This window comes from Bipolaris maydis (assembly GCF_028858645.1).
Source record: "Bipolaris maydis strain C4 unplaced genomic scaffold PSV08scaffold_6, whole genome shotgun sequence".
Taxonomy (NCBI): domain Eukaryota; kingdom Fungi; phylum Ascomycota; class Dothideomycetes; order Pleosporales; family Pleosporaceae; genus Bipolaris; species Bipolaris maydis.
Window position 1 is genome coordinate 628,648 of NW_027093862.1, and position 20,517 is coordinate 649,164.

The 20,517-nt window shown below is 51.5% G+C and overlaps 7 protein-coding genes across 7 annotated transcripts; 4 read left to right on the forward strand and 3 right to left on the reverse strand.

Annotated features, from left to right (window-relative positions):
• The first annotated feature begins 50 nt into the window (after positions 1-50).
• On the forward strand, positions 51-1,532 carry PSV08DRAFT_201229 (uncharacterized protein). The gene is made up of 3 exons (XM_014225846.1): positions 51-130; positions 181-439; positions 491-1,532. The coding sequence occupies exons 1-3, from the start codon at positions 105-107 to the stop codon at positions 1,100-1,102; spliced, it is 897 nt and encodes a 298-aa protein (XP_014081321.1). The 5' UTR covers positions 51-104; the 3' UTR covers positions 1,103-1,532.
• PSV08DRAFT_201231 (Sybindin-like protein) lies at positions 1,516-2,179 on the reverse strand. The gene is made up of 3 exons (XM_014225847.2): positions 2,150-2,179; positions 1,981-2,103; positions 1,516-1,932 (listed from the first exon to the last, which is right to left on the reverse strand). Coding segments are annotated over exons 1-3 (465 nt in total). The 5' UTR covers positions 2,152-2,179; the 3' UTR covers positions 1,516-1,592.
• Positions 2,180-2,675: 496 nt separating this feature from the next.
• Positions 2,676-7,921, forward strand: PSV08DRAFT_370655 (HECT-like ubiquitin-conjugating enzyme-binding-domain-containing protein; the record flags this gene model as incomplete). The annotated part of the gene is made up of 7 exons (XM_014225849.2): positions 2,676-2,968; positions 3,017-4,039; position 4,422; positions 4,695-5,144; positions 5,194-5,831; positions 6,119-6,911; positions 7,262-7,921. 7 exons carry the CDS (start codon positions 2,676-2,678, stop codon positions 7,919-7,921), a joined length of 3,858 nt encoding a protein of 1,285 aa, XP_014081324.2.
• Positions 7,922-8,673: 752 nt separating this feature from the next.
• On the forward strand, positions 8,674-10,428 carry PSV08DRAFT_389408 (major facilitator superfamily domain-containing protein; the record flags this gene model as incomplete). Its single annotated transcript, XM_014225851.1, has 4 exons — positions 8,674-8,953; positions 9,040-9,694; positions 9,745-10,226; positions 10,274-10,428. 4 exons carry the CDS (start codon positions 8,674-8,676, stop codon positions 10,426-10,428), a joined length of 1,572 nt encoding a protein of 523 aa, XP_014081326.1.
• Positions 10,429-12,361: 1,933 nt separating this feature from the next.
• PSV08DRAFT_178396 (uncharacterized protein) lies at positions 12,362-14,782 on the reverse strand (the record flags this gene model as incomplete). Its single annotated transcript, XM_014225852.1, has 3 exons — positions 12,362-13,885; positions 13,949-14,238; positions 14,302-14,782. 3 exons carry the CDS (start codon positions 14,780-14,782, stop codon positions 12,362-12,364), a joined length of 2,295 nt encoding a protein of 764 aa, XP_014081327.1.
• A 1,138-nt stretch (positions 14,783-15,920) lies between these two features.
• Positions 15,921-16,795, reverse strand: PSV08DRAFT_401366 (uncharacterized protein; the record flags this gene model as incomplete). The annotated part of the gene is made up of 2 exons (XM_014225853.2): positions 15,921-15,925; positions 16,087-16,795. 2 exons carry the CDS (start codon positions 16,793-16,795, stop codon positions 15,921-15,923), a joined length of 714 nt encoding a protein of 237 aa, XP_014081328.2.
• Positions 16,796-17,905: 1,110 nt separating this feature from the next.
• Positions 17,906-20,260, forward strand: PSV08DRAFT_201245 (major facilitator superfamily domain-containing protein). Its single transcript, XM_014225854.2, has 2 exons — positions 17,906-18,398; positions 18,476-20,260. Exons 1-2 carry the CDS (start codon positions 18,205-18,207, stop codon positions 19,884-19,886), a joined length of 1,605 nt encoding a protein of 534 aa, XP_014081329.1. The 5' UTR covers positions 17,906-18,204; the 3' UTR covers positions 19,887-20,260.
• The last annotated feature ends 257 nt before the right edge of the window (positions 20,261-20,517 follow it).

Sequence of the window (20,517 nt, forward strand, 5' to 3'; positions counted from 1 at the left end):
CGGTCTCCGCTGCGGCGACCTAAGCTCAGCAGCATACCGTAACCGTCGATCTAATCAACTACCCCAAACTATCACTTCGACACCTAGGACAAATCACATTCAAGATGGTGTTAGAAGCCTCCATGATAGTGTACGTTTGCCTCCAAACCCCAGATGTGCCTTCCTTACTAACCTTCGCAGTGTTGACAACAGCGAAGCTAGTCGAAACGGCGATTATGTACCCTCGCGATGGGAAGCGCAACAGGATGCTGTCAACATGATCTTCTCCGCGAAGACTGGAGCAAACCCAGAGTCTTCTGTGGGTTTGATGAGCATGGGAGGCAACACTCCGGAGATCCTCACGACTCTGACAACGGACATTGGCAAGGTGCTTGATGGACTGCACAGGACAAAGATAAAGGGTAGCTCACATTTCGTCACCGGCATCAACGTGGCGGCGGTACGTTTCCCTACAACATTGGAAGAGGTCACTTCTGACTAGGTCGCGCAGCTGGCTCTCAAGCACAGGCAGAACAAGTCACAGAAGCAGAGAATAGTCATATTCAACTGCAGTCCTATCGAGGAAGAGGAGAAGAATCTGGTCAAGTTGGCAAAGAAGATGAAGAAGAGCGGTATTAGCATTGATATCATCGCGTTCGGCGAACTCAGTGACGACACCACGCGGAAACTCCAGGCCTTCAGCGACAACGTACAGAGCGCTGAAGGCTCCTACCTAGCCATCATTCCACCCAGCGCAAACCTACTCAGCGATTCTTTGATTACTACACCCATTGTCGGCGGAGAGGGCGCGTCTAACGCTGGAGGCGAGGGCGGTTCTGGAGGTGGTGGCGGCGGTGCATCGGGCGGCAACGACTTCGAGTTCGGCGTAGATCCGTCGGTCGATCCGGAACTTGCACTTGCGCTCAGAATGTCTTTCGAAGAAGAGAAGGCACGACAGGAGAAGGACAAGAAGGCAAAGGAGGCTGCGGAGGGCAAGTCGGAGCTAGAGCCAGTTGCTGAGGGCGATGAGAAGCAACCATTGCTAGATGATCAGGGCCAGCCTAGTGGAAGTGGAAGCAAGAACAAAAAGGACGATGACCCAGACAAGATGGACACAGCATGAGCCAGAGTAAGCGTGGCACGGCGTCAAGGTGCGTTTGGCATAGCTTCCGTATAGAGCCTTTATATCGGGCAAAGCATCTACGGCGTCTACTGTATGACTAGAGCTAGTGTCTACCACATCCGACACAGATGGATGAATGAAACAAATAATGACTCTGCCAGTCTGTTTAACCTGACATGGTCATGTGTCTTGTTTATTGATGACTCGTGTTTCTCGAGTCCGGCTATCCCTATCCAAACGACGCTTCAATGACGTCGACGTCTGTTGCAACTGCAGGAGCCATTGAGAGTCGTCTGTCTTTGAAGTCGCTGCTCTCAAGCTCAACAGTCTTTCCACAATCGCCGCGCTCCTTGATGCACACTATATATGCAAAAATGGGCGTGCAAGCTGGGCGCTTCCTATATGGCCATGTATATCTATTACGGCAACATGCCATGGCCAGCCCCTCATTCCGCGATCGTCATGTCCTGTCTTGCAGACTGTGCTGCCCTCACCCTCTCACCTTCACAAATCCATCCAACCCTCGATCGAACTTGTCGCATCGGATGGGCATTTCCACGGTGTAGAATGGATTCTTCATTACATAGTCGGCATACAATTCGTATATCTTCTTTATCATTGTGTCCACGTTTGGCTGTTGCGGCTCGGTGAAGAGTAGAAACTTTACTCCGGTTTGTGTTTGGAAGCATTGGATGCGGAAGTGGGAGCTCTCGAGTACTTCGATACCGGTAGCACGGACAGGGAAGGTTTGCAGATTTGGGGTAGTGGTTGAGGGAGGGGGTGGGCGAGCGGGTGGGACAGGAGAGAGTTGGGCGGTTATGGCGTGCATGCTGGAGTGGGGTCAGCAGAGCCATGATTGCGCTTGTAATAGGGCTGACCCATGGAAGGACCCAGCAAGCATAAGGTAGTCATTGCTGGTAAGCTTGTTCATGCCCGTATGAAACTCGCGGTTGTAGACGAGGCCGCCCGACTTGCTTATTATGAAGAGCGCAAAGACAACCCTGTGACCGTTAGCTATAACACTATGATACAAGTCCTGAGGCATACATGTTGCAGACGCAGCCTTATCTGCTAGCTATCGCGACAATTAGAGCGTGGTGTTGCGGCTTGGGTTCCGTGAGCGGTGACGGATTCTGCCCCTCCGCATGCATCTCCCTGCAACCCGAGCTACTAGGGCTCCGTTACCCATGCCTGCCTTGACACCATAACGATCTACGGTCTTCCTGCAAGTTCTTTCACTGTTGTCGACTGGGAGTACAAGGTCGCCCACATAGTACTTTGTTCTCTCCTCACTTTCTTCTAAACCACAACTCCACCCCCGTCGCGAAGTCGAGCAGACGAACCCACGAGGCTGTTGAATCGTGCCGGAATTGCGCATTTGACTGCCGATACGGTAGCCTAGAGGTGCCTGAGCGACTGCTTGTCGGCTGTCAGTCACTTTGCCCAATAACGACTTCCAGACCGTTCGATCAGCTGTCTCCTCTAGGCCGTCACTAAGCCCACCAACCCCGCGCCTCCAGCCCGCACAACCTACACACGTACGAGACCCTAGCAGAGACGTTGCCACGGGACCATGTCGAATCAGTGCATTCTCAGAATCACCCGTGAATTGGGCGAGATTCAGCGCGGATCCGATCTCTCAATAGCGGTCGCCTGCCGCGACATCGATGTGCGCCATGTGCGGGCACTCATCATAGGCCCGCCTGATACCCCATACGAGTTTGGCTTCTTCGAATTTGCCGTCAAGTTCACTCGAGACTACCCAACCAAAGCGCCGAGCGTGACAGCCATAACTACAAATGGCGGGCGCACGCGCTTTAATCCCAACATCTATGCAGGCGGAAAGGTGTGCCTGTCAATTCTTGGGTCAGCAAAATCACGTTCTCTACCTGTTCCAAAACTTACATGATCCAGTACATGGCGTGGCGAGCGTGGCGAAGAGTGGTCATCTGCACAAGGCCTCGAGTCAATCCTGATCTCCATCCAGAGCCTCATGTCTGGCAACCCGTACGAGAACGAGCCCGGTTTTGAAGACGCAAACTCCGACTACGATAAAAAGAACCAAGAGGCATACGTGGACAAGATTCGGCATGAGTCTCTCCGTATATCTGTTGTTGAACGGCTTGAGGAATACTTAGGCATCAACCGACAGAGACCTGGTGTGACAATCTACAATGCTGAAGAAGACTATCAATCCAACAGAGACGATGCGCCGTTCGAACCTTTCAAGGATCTCTGCAAGCGACGTTTTCTGTGGTACTATCAGTCCTATCTCACTCGGGTAGACGAAGCGGTCAAGCAGAACAAGGATGGAGATCGCTTTGAGAAGATGCCATTCGAAGGCCCAGGAAATACCATGGAAGGTGTTTTCCAATACACGTCTCTTCGGGAGCGTCTCGTCAAGATCTTTGAGACACTCAATAAGGAAATGGAATCTTGGGCCTTGGAAGGCATGTCGGCCGTTAGGAAAGAGATGAGCATTGCGAATAACCTTCAGCGCCAATACGAACAGATTGTCGAGAAATACAAGAAGCAAGACGCGATCGCATTGGACCTCGACTTGGTCGACAAGAATCCATTCGTATGGCAGCTAGTACTCTTTGGTCGGCCAATGACAAACCTCGACGGAGGCATGTTCAGGATCAGGCTGTACATCAGCCCCAAGTTTCCAGATGTCCTACCTAGAGTCAGGTTCGAGACACCAATTCTATACCACCATCGCGTGTCTCCCGACGGTATCCTCTGTTACGACGCTGCTCGCAAAGATGATATGCGATCCCACATTGAGGCTATCATTGCAGCTATTGAGGAGGAATCGCCTGCGTACGACCCACGCACGCTGGTGAATCCCGAGGCTGCAAAGCTTTTCTGGGGAAGTCCAGAAGACAAAAAGCTCTACAACCGCCGCTTGAGACGGTCCGCGCAAGACAGCGCTGAGTAGGTCTGCCAACTATCCTTTATTGACCATGTGCTGACCGAGACATAGAAATTTCTTCTAAGTAAAAAGAGGATTATGCGGATGACGATTTAACGGCCGACCGCATTAGTTATGATCTTACATGATACCCCAAGTCTGATCCAGGCTTGCATTATACGGCGTTTGTGGGCTCTACTAGGCATCGTAGTATGAAAGATGACCACCTCGAAATATGGCGTTAGTTAACCAATGGTGGTACAATTTATCATGAATACATCGAGTTCTTGCATGGGCGCACATGTGCGCGTAAATGCATCTACATGGGTTACAGGCACTGAACAAAAGCCAGATGATGCGAGCCAAGTCTATGCGTGCAAAATTTCGCTTCACATTTCCGAACAGGGTAAAATTCTCTTCTCGAAGAGCATTTACAAGAGCATGATTTAAAGAATGATGTGGGGTTGAAGATTGTAAAGACTCGTCCAGGTGTAGTAGAGCATGGCCGGACTAAGACCGTCCGGACCCTAAGCAACATGCGGGGACTGCCAATCCATGCAATACCCCTGGGCGGAAATAGATCCCCGACCTCTCTCCGCAAACAAACCTCAATACCCGTACCGTCGCTTTCGCCATTACCACACATCATCCACAATGTCGCGTGCGGAAGAAATACAGTCTCTCGGAAAGGTCCTCGTCGTCGGCGGGTGCGGCTTCCTGGGCAGTCACATTGTCAGCTTCATTGTGAAGCGTCACCCACAAACACAGATTGCAGTCCTTGATTTGCGGACCAGTTCAAATCGCCATGCCAGTCCAACCGTCTCCTATCACGATGGCGACATCACCGATGCTGCCGCAATGAAGGCTCTGTTTTCCCAGATCAAGCCCCATGCGGTCATTCACACAGCCTCTCCACACTTCGACCTGAAGCCTGAAATCCACGACAAGGTCAATGTTGGAGGAACCAAGGTCTTGCTGCAAGCGGCGCAAGAAGCTGGAGTCAAGGCCTTTGTCTACACAAGTTCAGCAAGCGTGATTCTTGATCCCCGGACAGAGCTCATCAATGCGGACGAAAGGTGGCCCCTTGTCACTGGCGCTGACCAGCCCGAGTACTACACCACTACCAAGGTAAGCGGACACTCTTTGTTTACTTGTCATCGCTAATTCGCACATGTAGGCCTATGCAGAGACCGCCGTACTCCAAGCGAACCGCAACCCCGAAAACTTCCTGACCTGCGCTATCCGTCCTGCAGGCATCTTCGGCGAGGGCGACGTTCAATTGCTTCCCAAGATGGTCGCCGCATGCCGCAAAGGACAAACAAAGTTCCAGGTCGGCGATAACACAAATTTGTTCGACTTTACATATGTTGAGAATGTCGCTCACGGTCACGTCCTCGCTGTTCTGGCTCTCCTTCATACCCACAAAGTTCTGCCCACCATCCCTCTAGACACAGAGCGTGTGGATGGTGAGGCCTTCTTCATCACCAATGGCCAGCCTGTCTACTTCTGGGACTTTGCCCGCAAGGTCTGGCATGAGGCAGGTGACCGCGTGCCCCTGAGCAGCGTCTGGCATCTCAGCGCTGACTTTGCATGGGCCATTGGCGCGGTCTTGGAGAATGTGTTCTGGCTCATGGGCAAGAAACCAAACCTGACCCGGGCTCAAGTAAAGTACAGTAGCATGTCCAAATACCACAACATCAACAAGGCAAGGCAGCGGCTGGGATATGAGCCGCTTGTTGATCTTGACGAGGGTATAAAGAGAGGTGTGCAATACATCTTGGAGCAGGAAAAGAAGGCAGGGGAGAAGAAGGGACAGTAGATGCGGTTTGGATAGGCTGAAAGAAGTCCTGAGCAACATGGTTGAGTAAATTTAATTTCATGTCATAGTTGATAGCATGATTGCATGCAGCAGAAGTAGTATTTAATACATATAATTGCGCCGTATGGCTCCGCGCAAGATGCATCAGGAAGGCTGAATGTAGTTAGAATCTCCCAGGCGGACCCACTCTTGTCTTGGTTAAGTAAACTCTGTCGCGCGCAAGCTCATTGACCTACTAGCAACCCCACGTCCATCCCCGCCACTATGGAGCCCAATTACGAAGTATGTCGCGCCCGCTACTTCCCGAGTCGGCATACGAAGCGCTCGGTCTGTCTCCTGAAGCGCTCAAAGACCTGATGAATCCCAAGCCTGCGCCGGAACCCACCAAGGTTCACGCCCCGAATCTGCTACAGAGCGACGAGGATAATGCGCGCCCCATGTTGCCCAACGAAACGTCGATAACACTGTACGCCGAGCTCTTGCTGCATATCCGTACGGTAACGCTGTTCGCGTCGCTGCGCACAAATCACTCGCGGCAGACAGACGCGAAGCTGTCCGCAGATGGCTCCTACATCACCGTGTCGCATGAGGGAGAGTCAGCGACAATACGTCTGCCGATTAATGTCAAGGGTGCTGGCGATGCCGCACTCGAATTACCACCGCGTCCTCCAAGCAAAGAGCTGACGCTACGCCTACAAATGGAAGAGAAGGAAGGAAGTGATCTTTTGGGTGCTCTGCAACGCCAAGACCGACAGGCTAACATTGTGCCTTGGGACGGTGCCTCGCTGAACGGCGCAGAGGATACAGAGATACTATGCAAGACCTGCGAGGGCGTTGTTGTGCCAAAGGGAAAGATTCAGCAGTGGAAAGATTTGCCTAATGAGAATTGGGCTGAGATGATGGATTTCTGGCACTGTCACAAACCAGATGAGCATCATTTACACAATCACACGCATGAACATGCGATTGGACAGAAGGGCTACGCGGCTGCCAACCGTCTGCAGGCCAAGGAAGGGGTAGGCTTTGTGGATCTGGCAAGCTTCCTCCTTGCGGAATCTGATTGCGAGGGCGCGCAGGTAAGCCCACAGCTTTCTTCTGCCTTTCTTGATTCGCGCGCCCGTATGTTGTTAATTCACTGCACGCGCGTCGGGGCGCAAAGAAGGCGATATAGCCTTTTTTTTCGTGGCACTATCGTCGATACAAGCGCCCCAGAGCAACAGGCTCATACACAGTCTCCCGGTTCCGGATGTACCCTCTCCTCTCGAGGTTGATGGGTTGCCGCTCTCGTGTAGACAGCGGCCTGGCGTTTCACTGTCTCTATACCCTTTGACCATTGGGATTGACAGGTTTAGCCCAAGGCTACATGCCCTTTCTTCATACTTGTCGATATCCTTTTTCTTCTTTGTGTGGTTCTAACACTTCGTAGCTATCAGCCGAAGAGAACAAGGAAGAAGAAAGACCGCACCCAATCCTCTGTAAACACTGTACCCAACCCCTCGGCACCCGTGATCCCCTCACAAACGGCTGGCGCATCCACAAATGGCGCTTAACCCTGACTTCCAAACTTTCCAATATCCCATCTTACTTCTACTCCCCCCGAAAATGGATCTCAGCCCGTCTGCTCTACCTCATCGAAAACACCGCAGTCCGCAAATTCCACATCCACACTCCTGCCCCTCCCTCAACCAACATAGTAGAACCCACACCCTCCATCCTTATATGGGTCTTCACCCCAGACCTCCTCTTCTCCTCCTCCATCCCCTCCCCCAACCGCTTCGATCCCACTCGCTGCATGAAAATCTTCTACAAAAGACAAACCTGGGAGCCGCTGCGACCCGGTGACGCCGAGAGCGCGAGTATAGAGGACGTCGAGTTTTCCAAAGATTTGTACGACGAGTTGGATCAAGCGTTACGGCAGAGTCAGCGGTTGTTGCCGCCGACGGCAAAGAAGTTTCAGGGATGGGATGTTGGGCTTTTGGAGCGGTTTGAGGTTGTGGAGGGGGGCATGGGGTGGGTTGGGGAAGAGGATGGAGAAGGCCAGGAAGAGGAGAATGAGTGGGGGATTCCTTCTGAGCCTGTTGATTGAATAGATCAACGGATGAATATATGATTACATGATGTATTGAATGCGTTTTTTCTGCCAAAAGTCTAATCTTGTAAGCGTGTTTTTGGTATTCTTGGATGCATGTCGAGTCGGCCCTACGCAGAGATGTCCGTAGCGCAACCAGCTCACTCGCAGCAACCAGTGCCAGAGACGACGCACAAGCCTTATCATCCCAGACTTCTTCTTATCATCTCCATGAGAGTTCCAGACTCCCAGTGCCCAGAACAACCAGTAAGCGGCAGTTGAGAGTCCGTGACTGGCAGACGATAAGTAGATTCATTCCTATGCTGAGCGTCGAAAGACCACTATCAGGTCCACAATAGTTCTATACTGACAACTGATCTGCCTAGTGCTTACTTTTTGCAGACTCTGAAGGTATAAACCGATCGGACATATGAAAGCCAAGCAGACAGGCGAAGCATAACACGGCGTAGTTAACACACTCTAGACATGAACGGGCCACCGACGCTTAAACTCGTATAATCTATTCCGATGAGTGACATACATAACTAGTAAACAAAGATTCTTCATTCGGGCTTGTTACAACCGACCCTCCGGATTCGGAAGCAACCATGTTGACCCTCCGGCGGGTCGCTACATCTTGAAGATCCGATGATTAATCATCAGTTCCGAGGCCTTCCTGTATTTAAAGCTAGCCAAGCTACTATGACATCTTCCATTTCTAAGTACGACCCCACGCTCCGCCACACTACTCAGTCCTACATAGAGCCATAATGTTTTCCAGTACGAAGAGTCATGAGGAGGATTCCAAGCTTGAAAGTCAAAGAATCCCGCATTGGAAGATGATTCTTGAGCCGGGGTTTGTTACCCGGGAAATTGCCGAGTGGAGCTATCGGGGCGCGGGTACTACAGAAGACCCTTATATTGTTGAGTGGATAGAGAATGATCCACGAAATCCCATGGAGTGGTCAAGCGTCCACAAGTGGATTCTCACCGTTTGCATGGGCTTCGCAACCCTTTCTATTTCTCTTGCCTCTTCTGCATATTCTGGAGGTAATGTGAACCCAACGTAGAGAAGAAGAAGAAGAAGAAGAAGAAGAAAACTTCGTTAGTAAACAGGCTGACTTGAGGATGGCCAGGTATCGAGGAAATCAGAGCTGAGTTCCGTGTCAGCGGAGAAGTCGCCACGCTCGGATTGTCCTTGTTTGTTCTGGGGTTTGCCTGTGGGCCTCTCCTTTGGGCGCCCTTTTCAGAATTATACGGTCGGCAGCCTGTTTTCTTCGGGACCTTCCTTGCCTTTGTTGCTTTCAGTGCCGGTGCAGCTGGATCACAAAACATCTGGACTCTCCTTATTCTTCGGTTCTTCGCAAGTGGATTTGGATCTAGTCCGCTAACAAATGGGGGCGGTGTCATTGCAGACCTCTTTCCAGCGCGGCAGCGCGGTCTAGCAATGACTATTTTCACTGCTGCCCCAACAATGGGACCTGTTATCGGACCTATCGTCGGAGGCTTTTTAGGAATGACTGAGGGTTGGAGATGGATTCAAGGAGTAATAGCTATCTTCTCTGGGGTTCTATTCTTTGTTAATATTGCCGTCGTACCGGAGACCTATGCGCCTGTTCTGCTCAGGAAAAGAGCACAAAACCTGTCGAAGATGACGAGCAAAGTGTACGTTTCGATAGCGGACGCCGAACGAAATAGGATTTCGCTTGGTGAGGCCATCTTGGTAGGCACGAAACGACCATGGATGCTGCTTTTCCGCGAGCCTATCGTCTTTCTTTTGTCTCTATACGCGTGAGTGTTCTAGGCACCATTGTCGTTCTCTCAAGCTTACAAGTCAAAAGGGCTATTGTATATGGCACACTTTATATGTTTTTCGCAGCCTACCCTATTGTTTACCGCTTAGGCCGCGGATGGAATGCAGGCATCAGTGGTCTTCCTTTCATTGGAATAGCCATTGGTATGATGGGTGCAATGGCCTACACCGTTTTCTACGAAAACAAGCGTTATATTCAATGCATGAAAAGGTCGGCCTCCGGATTTGCTGCACCCGAAGATCGATTACCGCCAGCTATGGTTGGCGGTATTGCTCTGCCAATCGGTCTTTTCTGGTTTGCCTGGACGAATTCTCCATCTCTCCCATGGGCAACAAGTGCAACAGCTGGAATACCATTTGGTTTTGGTATAGTGATGATCTTGTTGAGTATCATGAACTACCTTATCGATGCATACACGATCTTTGCAGCTTCAGCTTTAGCGGCCAACAATACCCTTCGTTCAGCCTTTGGTGCAGCCTTCCCTCTCTTTACTACGCAGATGTACTCTAGTCTAGGTAAGATACATCTGAGCAAATCATACTTTAGGGACTAACAGAACTAGGTATTCATTGGGCTTCCTCAATCCCGGCATTCCTTGCTGTAGCGTGCCTCCCTCTCCCGTTTATCTTCTATAAATACGGTGCTACTATCCGCAAGAAATGCGTGTACGCCGCCCAAGCGGATGAATACATGCAAAAAATTCGCGGCTAGATAGTGCAAAAAGAAGGCCTTTAATATCCCGGTAGTAACTACCGCGGTTCCCCTTTCAACACCAACGTGGAGTTTTTTTTGTAGAACAAGTGCAAGTAAGTGTCGTCAAATTTAAATATAAATCTACCACAAAAAAATTAATTACAACTCACACTAAAACATGCAGCCAGCGTACTATCGAACTACAGGCTATATGTTACAAGTAGCAGGAAAAGTTTCTCTCCATGACAAGTGATTGGAAAAGCAAAAGGCCCAAGGACGTCCACGCCAAAAAGTAACAAGCATCGCAGAACTAAGAGATGACCATCAGTAATGGCGGGTCAAAGTCTGATGGCAGGACCAGAAGCAATAACGATATAAGCATGGATAGATTTGATTCTTACATTCTTACATGTATCTTTATTTTTACAACAATCTTACTTATCAGTCCACAACAATACAGATTTAATATTTGTTAAAACTCCATTATCTTCTCTCCCTTCCCCCCGCTCCAAAATAATATATATATATATATATATATTGCACAACCTCCACCATAATCGCTACGCAAACATTCACTTAAAAAAAAGACGCTAGCAGTAAAGCTCACCACCAGCCCTTAGTCATGGGACCTAGCAAAAGAGAAAGTTATAGATCCCAAAACCTGTAAAAACCGGTCCAGGTATACTGACACAACAACCATAACTATCAAAATCCGGGTACTAGGATCCGAAACTAGTGTCCGATCCTCCCGCCTAGTAGTGGGTGGGTGGGTGGGGGGGGGGGGGGGGTGTGGAACCACGAATACAAACACCAGAACCTCTCTCCCTCCCATACTTTTTCACCCCGTAGAATTCTTTGATATTCTTTCGTAAAACAAGGGCCCCCTTTTTTTTTTTTAAAAATCAGAGATTCTTTGGCTCGGTTTTGTATACATGTTTACCCCCCCCACTAACACTTCCCCTATATATGCCCCTCTTGTGTGTGTGTGTGTGTAACCTCAACTGCCCGAAAACGTAGTATCCAATAACCAAGTACTTTTTGCCTGCAACGAAAGTGGTTCAATCCAAATCCGTGAAACGCAACAATAAACTTTCACATGCTTTCGTAAACACCCTTGTTACCCTTAGACTACACTACAGACACACACACACACCTTGCAACTACTGTACACTTATGCAGACTGCAAGGATGTGTGTGTGTGTGTGTGTGCAAATAGTGGGCGCTTTTATTATCGGCATTCTCCATGTGTGTGGGGCGCTGTGCAATGTGCATCGCCACCACAATCACATCGACCTAAGGCGCTAGCGCTGACTCACACATGCAACCAATGTAACTTGGAACCATGCATTTTGTACTACCCTTACTCAGCCCCAGAGTCATAATGGGTAGCGCGAACCAAATGACGAAAGAGAAAGAGAGAGAGAGTGGAGAGCAAGAGTGAGGGAGGGAGGGACAATATTGTTTGTTTGTTTGATTGTTTCGTATTTCTATCCTACACTATCTGATGATCTCTACCACAGCCTTGAAACTCCGTATGAGAGGGACAATCAAAAAAGTGATGAGGAGAAAGAAGGGGGGAGATCCAAATCAGTCGCAAAGAAGGAAAAACCCGCTCGCCATTTAAACAAAGGTCATTTGTTTTTTTTTTGTGAGGATTTTCTCTTTGGTAATTTTTTTCCCTCGAGGAAGTGGGACAAAAAAATGAGGATGAGATAATACGCGTTGATAATAACAGGAGTGAGAGGGATAAACATTCCTAAATTCCAGGTCCGATGGGACTTCCATCCTGATCCACCTCTTTTGTCATAAACAATCATGAGCGCTAGTTGCAAAAACGATGAGAAACGCCAGCTCGGGGGAATGAATCTGCTCCAACGTACAAAGGCAAAAAGAACTTGCGGAGAAATGGCTACACAAATGCGTGATAAGTGTATACAAATTAGCACCGGATTTACTGCGTGCTCATGAAATTCATGTAGTTGAGATCATCCAACGTAGTGGTGGGCTCTGGACAGAAATCGTCAAATTGGCCCCCAACCTGGTTGAACTCTGGGAAGAAGTTCGTTGTGTTGGTGAATGCCATTGTGCTGGGTGGCGAGGCGTCGAACAAAGTAAAGTCCTCGCCCGGAAGGTTGAAACATTGGTTCATGTCCATGTCGCCAAAACCTTCGTCCATGTGTGGTGAGAAGAGTGTCACATCGGGCTGAGCCAGTGGAGAAAGCTGGGGGTAACCGTTGTTCATTTGGTTATTCGATGTGAATTGCAATGGCTCAAAATCAAACGTAGTGCTCATAGGCGTTGGCTGTTGGAAGCCAGTGTTAACGTTGGTGTCGAGGTTGCACATGTTGTACACATCATTGTGGTTTACACCAATATCCTCGGGAGTCACGACCGCATCGTTGAACGATGTGGGCTCAACGGGTGAGTGTCCAGATGAATAAGTAAAGTGAGAACCGTCAGTGGCAATAGAGTCACGACGGAAGTCACCCTGGTAACCGTTTGCGCTCATTGCCGGTGTTCCGAAGCCAAAGTCCATCATGGGAACTTGAGGCGAGGGAATGAATGGCGTTACTGGCGTGGCCATGGTTGCAGACATGGGTGTGCCAATGAAGGGTGTGAGAGGGGTTGCGGGGCTGCGGTTGTTGTTGGAAGGAGCCTTCTTGCGACCGTTGCTCTTGGAGCGAACGTATTCCCAGCCGTGTGCCTTCTCCATGTGTTGCTTGCAGTTGGATTCTCGCTTTGAGGCGTATGTGCATGGAGGGTAGAGACACTTGTATTGTGCGGGGGCAGCAGAGTGCTTATCGTTCATGTGTCGGTCGCGTTCCTTCTCGGTTGGCCAGCCAAGATCAAAGTATTTGCAGTTCTTCTCAGAGCACTTCCACGGACGAGAATGGGTCTTCTCGTGTTTGGTCAAGTCGCATGGGCGTTTGAATTCCTTGTTGCAGTCACGGCAAGCATGAATGACATCACCTGGTTTCTCAGACTTGCGTCGCCGGGCCATGGAGCGGGTAACCTCGTCGCCGTCCATGTCGTCATCAACATCGGCATCCGACAGACGACGCTTGATCCTGAAAGTCTTTGCGGCATCCTCGTCAATGGAAATGACCTTTCCGTTCTTCTCCCGGACGAGCTCAACAGGACGGCCGTTGTGGCTGAGGCCACCACGGAGCGTGATCTTCTCATCGCTGTGGAAGGCTTTGTCAGTGCGGGAAAACAGAAAGGCGGCTGCGCGGTCATACCGTGAGTAGTCCATGTCGTCCAGGTCCTCGCCTTTGGATTCCTTTTCGCGGGTGGCGGCCATGATTGAAGCGTATCGTCTAATCTGTTCCATCAAGTCGAGGAAGTAGCCGTCAGTATAAGGGCGGTCGGTTGGCAGTCGCTGGTCTTGTTCGGAAAGGTACTGGACAGTCGTGGCCAAGAGCTGGATTGATCGTTCACAGAATCGGGAGTATTTGTCCGGTGTTGCCGAGAGCTCCTTTAAACCGCGAAGAATGCAATAAGCTTTTGCACTCCCAGAAAGACAACGAGTATCACTTACCGGAGCCAAGAAGATGAGAGTCTTCTCGAGATCACGAAGGTTGCGGATGTTCTTCTCACCTATGCGTCGGGGGACGTCTTTAATAAGTTCGTGGAAGTCCTTGAGGGACTCCTCGGCGAGAATGGGCTTGATAATGCTGTCGTGGATCTGCTTGCACGCGTACTCGCCGAGGGTGTGGCCTTGGTCAGAGGCACCCAGGGCAGAGAATGAGCGCGTGACGGCAGAGTGGGTTGAGCTGATTGAGGTGCTGATGGATTCACGGACGCTGGAGCGCCGGGAGCGGATGTCGTCTTTATGTATGTTAGAAAACGGGGCGTCCTGGTCTAGCATGGGTGGCTGCAGTGACTTCTTACCGTATCTCGATCCGCTAACGCTGGAACCAAGACCGCTATCAGAAGCGTGGTCGTGGGGGCTGTGGTCTTGTGCAGACGGCTTGGAGTCAATGTCCATGGGTGTGTGGTCCAGTACGGTGTTGTCTAGGAACAAGCTCGGAACAGGGAAGACCTCAGGGTCGCTGAGGATGTTGGAGGAGGAGGTCGATGGGCCTTTTTGACCGGCAATCTTGGCCTCGATGTCGTTGAGCAGGTTGGTAACACGGCGGACGCTGGGATCCTGGATGGACTCTTGGACAAGCTGTTCGAGTCGCTCCGTGTTAGTGGGCGAGCGCCTGGGCACAAAGTGTCGATCCAGATCACAGATGTCGGATGATATGTGGGTTGGCGACGAGAATGTACCGCTTTTGCGAAGCTGCATGGCATGGGTGCTAAGAGGGGAGGCCCCGCCCTTAAGTGGACGCCGCCGGGGATGGCGGTTCTGGTCGAGGGGTGCAGACATGGCGGGTGTGACTGGTTGAAGGACCGGTGCGAGGCGAAGAGGCGGCCTCAGGCTTATGAGTCACGGACTGGCACGGTTCCCCAGAGGCCAGGGATCCAACAGTCCAAGTGAGAGTGAATGGGCCAAGCCGAAGTCACGTTGTCATGAACTAGTGACGGTGGGACCTCGTCTGGAACAGAAACAGATGACAGGCCGGGGGGCGGGGGAAGAAGGCAATGAGGGAGTGGTAAGAGAGGGAAGGGCGCCGGAGAAGTGGAGGAGCAGTGGTGGTGCAGTATATAGGAAGGCGCAGCAGCCGGCCTGGCACGAGCGGTGGGCGGCGGGCGGCAAAGATGCAAAAAGGGCGGCGATAGTGCAAAAAGGACAACGGGCACTGGGGCGTCGGGGGGAGGCCTGAGGTGTCGAGGTTGAAGGTGGAGGAAGAATCAAGGCATTGGGGGGGAGGGGGTATAGGTGGTGGTAAAAGAGAAGCGTCGACTATGAGCTTTGGTGTCGCTGTTGCCTAAGCCAAGGATTGCACGTCCCCACAGCCGATGCGCCACAATGGCCTCTAGGCCGGATCAATACGAGTTGAGCGCAGAGCAGCGCAGAGCACCGCCCAGTGCTCGCCCACCACGGCCGTCATGAGCGGCCAACTGTCGACGCTCTGCCCGTTCTGCCTCCGCCTGCAGCGCCGGGCATGTGCAGTAGCGGCCCCAAGGTGCAGTTGTCGAGCACCACGCGCTGTCAAGCCAGAGCATCGGCGGCACAGAGGCCATGCCAAGGCTACCGGTCAGCCCCAAGCAGCGCAGGAACGGGTGTTAGTGCGAGCCCTTCACTCGCTCACCCTGCAAGGCGTCCAGGCTGTGCATGGACAAAGCCATCTCGCCATCTTCGCCCTCGTCGCCATTCTCGTCCGCCCGCGGCTGCTGATAAAACCCGCCGCCCCGCGACCTGCGACTTGCACAAATGCCCTGCTCCGCCCGATCCGCCCTTCCCCTAGTCGCCTGCTCGTGCCCTCGCGCTTCTCGTCGCCCGCAGCGCCGTCATGCTCCGGGTCCACGCAGACATACTACATACATACGTATGCAGCACCGCCTGATTGGCCCACGCCTGCCTCGACTTATTCACCGGTATCGTGTGGGGGCCGAAACAGTCGTCAACCTGCAGGTCATGTTTAGGGCTGCGCATGCAGGGCAGACGACCATTGTCGCTTTCGAGGCTGGCACCGCTTTGGACGGACCAAGAAAGACGCGCACCGCCGCCGTCCGCGGACACAGGCCACTCGCACCAACTACACCCTATCTATCTACACTTGCACTCACGATCCATACGGCGCCCCCTCTCCTCCCCTCTCTTCTCCAGCCCTTTTTGCACCAGCCCTTCCAACCATGCTATCCTTCTGTCCTCATCCCATTGCCCCCACCTTCTGAAATCTGACCTTCCACACAGTTCTCTGACCACCTCCGCCTTGCCTGTCATCTCAATCTCCCCTCTCATCGCACTGGCAATCTCCTCCTCGCATGGCTGCAGCATCTCCTGCCCTGTTGTACACTTGGCAACATACTCCTTCTTCTCCATGAACCACATCGCGCTGGGGTAGCCAAACTGTTCGATTGTGAAGTCTGCAATGTACTCTTCGCCCGACTTAGTCGTGATGCTAAAGACACTATGCCGTACCTTCAGCTGAAGCGGATAGTAGCACCAGTGGAAAAGTATGAGTGGCTTCGCATCCACCGCAAACCACTCGATCTTTGCATTCACCTCTCCAAGACGGCGCAAGAACAGGCCAAGAAACAGCCGGATACTATAGTCGCAGTGGTTGTACTTGTGACTACTTCTTCGGAGTTGGTGTGAGACCCATTGTGGATAGGCAGCCGCCCCGGATGCTTCGACTCGTTCCTCGAGAAAATGGACAAGTACAGGAGGCGAAGACGTCGATCTTCTCCACGGAATCAGCGCCCGTGTCTTCGGCCGTTGCTCGTGCTCCAGGACAAAGTTGAAAATGTGCCAATACGGCTCTAGTATCGCCATGATTGCAGCACAATCTGCTGACGGCTCTAGTAATCCCCCTTTAACTTTCTTTTTCATGCCAGACCAACATCCAAACCTACCCCAAATACACACCTTCCTGTACTGTTTCCTTCTTGTATATGATATAGACATCCTCGCCATTCTATGAAATTAGAATACTCCGTCTAGTGCGTCTTGTCGTCTTGCACCGCACACTTGGCCGCATGGCCGCTAGAAACTTGTCCTCTATGTATCTACACATAATTCGCGAAACAGACTTGGTGATGTGATGCTGTGGTTCCGAATCATTAAATCCGAGTCTAAATAGCCCAAACCGAATCCGATAAAAGGTAATGTATGATTCTCGGCCAGTGCTAGAGCACATTTCCCTAGGGCGAGGGGTTTTTTTTTTGCCATACATAGATGCGAAGTGTGTAGACCAAATTTAAGCGTCAACAAGTTTGAAGGTTCACAATCCCACCACAGTATCGTTTTATGACTGACCAATCACCGAACATGGATTATAATTCTCATCACGAAACGGCGTAACTCAACAGCGTGTGCCCATGAAACCATCATCGAACCACTCTGTGATGTCTTTCACTGGGCTTTCCCGTATATATATACTTCATTCCAAACACTCTGGAAGAATGTCATCGGGTAAGGTACCAAAACCCCAAGGCCACGCCCCTCTGGTTCTACCTAGCGCACTTCCCGCACTACACGTTGCCATAAACCTGTTACAAACACTTCGGTGGTAAGATCACTTCGACTCCAGGCTCTCCGCATCGGACCGTCTAACGCCCATTGTTTCTGCCAGTCTTGTTCTATCTTGGGCCAGCCCATCTTCTCTCACGGCCCTGTGCAAGTCTTGGCCAAAGCAAGCATTTAACAGCCCTGATGGGCGCATGGAATCCTGCGCCCATTAGCGAAACCATGACCTTTATTTGAACCCCAGCCTGGCCGAGCACGTCCCAAAGGGGTGGCTCACGGGCGAGAACCATCTCAATCTGACATCACATGGGACCGCGTTAAGCGGCTTGGCGCTAGGTGGTGGCTAGCGCCCTAGGGCGGGAGGCTGAGATCCAATGGGCGCGCGACGCACCACTCCTTCTGTTTCAAACGCTCCATCAAGCTCAAACCCCTCGCGCCATGTTGGTGTCGTCGCCGCCGCCGTCGCCGTCGTGAGCGTCCAGTCTCTGTTATCTCTTCCACAGTGAGCCTGTCACTCCCTTGACAGTCCATTCTCGTCGCTCTCTCGCCATCTCTATCTCCATTTCCTTTGGGTCCCTTTGTACCCGTCGCAGTCGCTATACGCACAGGTTCACGCTGGTCGTGCCTGCCTACGCTCCCTCTTCCGCGGTACACTGTTCTACCGCACATTCGAATATTCCAGGATAGGCTGTTTGGGTTTCTTTTGCAGAAAAAAAATGTTGGGTTTCCACAGGAGAACGCGGTCACTGATCCCAGTGAAGGATCTGGGCAAGTATGACAAGGTGTCTATGGTCGAAGAGGAGGAACAAGAAGTCGAGCAAGAGATGGATAGTCAAGATATACCGGATGGTGCGGATAAGTCGCAAAGAGGGCAACTGGTGCTCGTTTACCTCGTCTTCTTCGCTGAAGCGTATGTGTTCTCCGACTGGCGCTCACTTGTAACGGGCCGCCAAATCTCACTCGACTAGTACTAACCTTTACCTGCAGCATCATGGCATCGAGCCTACAGCCACAACTCCAAATGCTCCTCTCATCTTCCGACTACTGTGGCACTCTATCTTCATCCTACCTGCGAAGCATACTCGATTGCGCATACGCATTCGGCGGAACCACAGGCCTCTTCTGGGGCTACCTCGCGGATCGCATGGGCAGACGGCGTGTGACCCTCATTGGACTCTGGAGCATGTTTGTCTGCTGCTTATCCATGGGATTTGCGACCACACTTGTTGGCTGCACCATCTTCCGGTTCATTGCAGGCATGGTCAGTTCGGCCATTGTATGCACAACTTTAACCATGCTTGGAGATTTGAGTGTGACAGCAGAGGAACGCGCAAAAAACGTTGCTCGCCTACCCGTCATTTCCCTCGGTGGTTCCATGGGTCCAATTATGCAACTCATGGTCTCTGAAAGTCTGCAAGCATACAACATGGTATGGCAAAACTACCCCACCCTGGGCTCTGAGCTGGCATGCGGAATCGTCATGTTCATCATCGCACTTGTGGCAAGCATTTTCCTCAAGGAGACGCTGCCTCACTACAACGAGCGCACAGCAGACACTGCAGACGTCGACTGTGAGAGGGCAGCTTTCCTCCGCCGTGACTCGCACGACACAAATGTAACGCTCGTGGACTTTGCTCGCCCAGAACCCATCACCATCAGCCAGTTCCTCCAGGCCCCTTCCCTCATGGTTCTCCTATCCTCCTTCTGCCTCCTATCTCTCCACGCCTCCACCTTTGACGTCGTCCTGCCACACCTTGGCCACAGCAGCACCGAATCCGGCGGCATGGGCCTCCCCTGCGAATGGCTCAACATCATCGTCCTCGGCGTACGCGGCCTCGCCGGCGCCGTCGTCTTCTACGCCGTCCCCTACGCAACCTCCAAGCACGGCCTCGTCAAGCTCTACCGCTCTCTCTCCGCCCTCCTCCCCGCAACATACATCCTCACCCCTTTCCTCGCCGCCGTCGTCACCTGCTCCGGCTTCGGCCCCATCATCTCCACCTTCTCCATCTTCGCAAAACACCTCCTCACCGACGCCGCCGTAGTCGTCGTCTCCCTCCTCGTCCTCAACACCACCCCAGACGCCTTCTCCGCCGGTACCGTCGTAGGCATGATGCAAGTCGCAAGCCTCTTCAAGGCCTTTGCCGTCGCCGTCAGCGGCACCACCTACTACTTTAGCGACGACGTTAGCGTAGATACTACCAACCTCGCCCTCTGGACTTGTCTCGCCCTCTTTGGTATCGCCGGTGCGGGTCTCGCCTGGTTCGTGCGCGAGCGACCTAGCGTGGAGAAGGACTTCCCAAGCGAAGTCCTGTGCTGGGAGACGTGCTTCGATGCTGATGCTGAGAAGCAATTCGAGCTAGAGAATACCGATGTTGAGTCGGATGCCGAGAGTGTATAGTGGGGGTTTTTTTTTTGCCCATGGCTTACTCCAAACTCCATTCACACTCTTTTATTTTGTGCGTGTTGTGTCTGTGTGTTTTTTTGAGTTGCTCACTCACTTTCATTCATTTTTCGTCTATGCAAGTTTGTTCATGGCGTGGGGCTCTTTTGTTTTGTTTTGTCTTGTTTTGTTTTTGCGTAGTTACCCCCTCCTTTTTTTCTTCTTCTTCTTTTCGTGCTTGTTTTGTTAGTCTAACTTTGTTTCTTTGTCTCAGTCTTTCTTTCTCTTTTTAAAACATCACTCGTCATGTCTCTCGTTAGATAGTTGACTCGGAGGAGATGTGTCTCTGTGTGTGTGTACAACAATTCATTAAAGTTCTTGTCATATTCTGTGCCAACAACCTGTCAAATGTGTAGTTCTTGATCATCTAAGCAGTAGTAAGAGAGTGGTACGTGTGCCTGATCCCACCTAGACCTAGAGCAAACTCGGTACCACAGTTCCATGTGACATGTTGTCAGAACGAGATCTGACACAAGTGACAGTTTGTGTTACTGTCACTCCATAAACGCATTAACCACACGGTCTCAACTACATTACATCATGGCATAGAACACAAAGGCATGAATCATGTTTCAGCAAAGAGTTTCAT

Excerpts from the sequence above, each read along its gene's own strand:
- PSV08DRAFT_201229 (XM_014225846.1), top strand. The coding sequence starts at position 105 with ATGGTGTTAGAAGCCTCCATGATAGT. Across the intron at positions 131-180 it reads TTAGAAGCCTCCATGATAGT|TGTTGACAACAGCGAAGCTA; the intron begins GTACGTTTGCCT and ends TAACCTTCGCAG. Across the intron at positions 440-490 it reads CCGGCATCAACGTGGCGGCG|CTGGCTCTCAAGCACAGGCA; the intron begins GTACGTTTCCCT and ends TAGGTCGCGCAG.
- PSV08DRAFT_201231 (XM_014225847.2), bottom strand. Across the intron at positions 1,933-1,980 it reads CTTGCTGGGTCCTTCCATGG|CATGCACGCCATAACCGCCC; the intron begins GTCAGCCCTATT and ends ACCCCACTCCAG.
- PSV08DRAFT_201245 (XM_014225854.2), top strand. The coding sequence starts at position 18,205 with ATGTTGGGTTTCCACAGGAGAACGCGGTCACTGATCCCAGTGAAGGAT. Across the intron at positions 18,399-18,475 it reads CTCGTCTTCTTCGCTGAAGC|CATCATGGCATCGAGCCTAC; the intron begins GTATGTGTTCTC and ends CTTTACCTGCAG.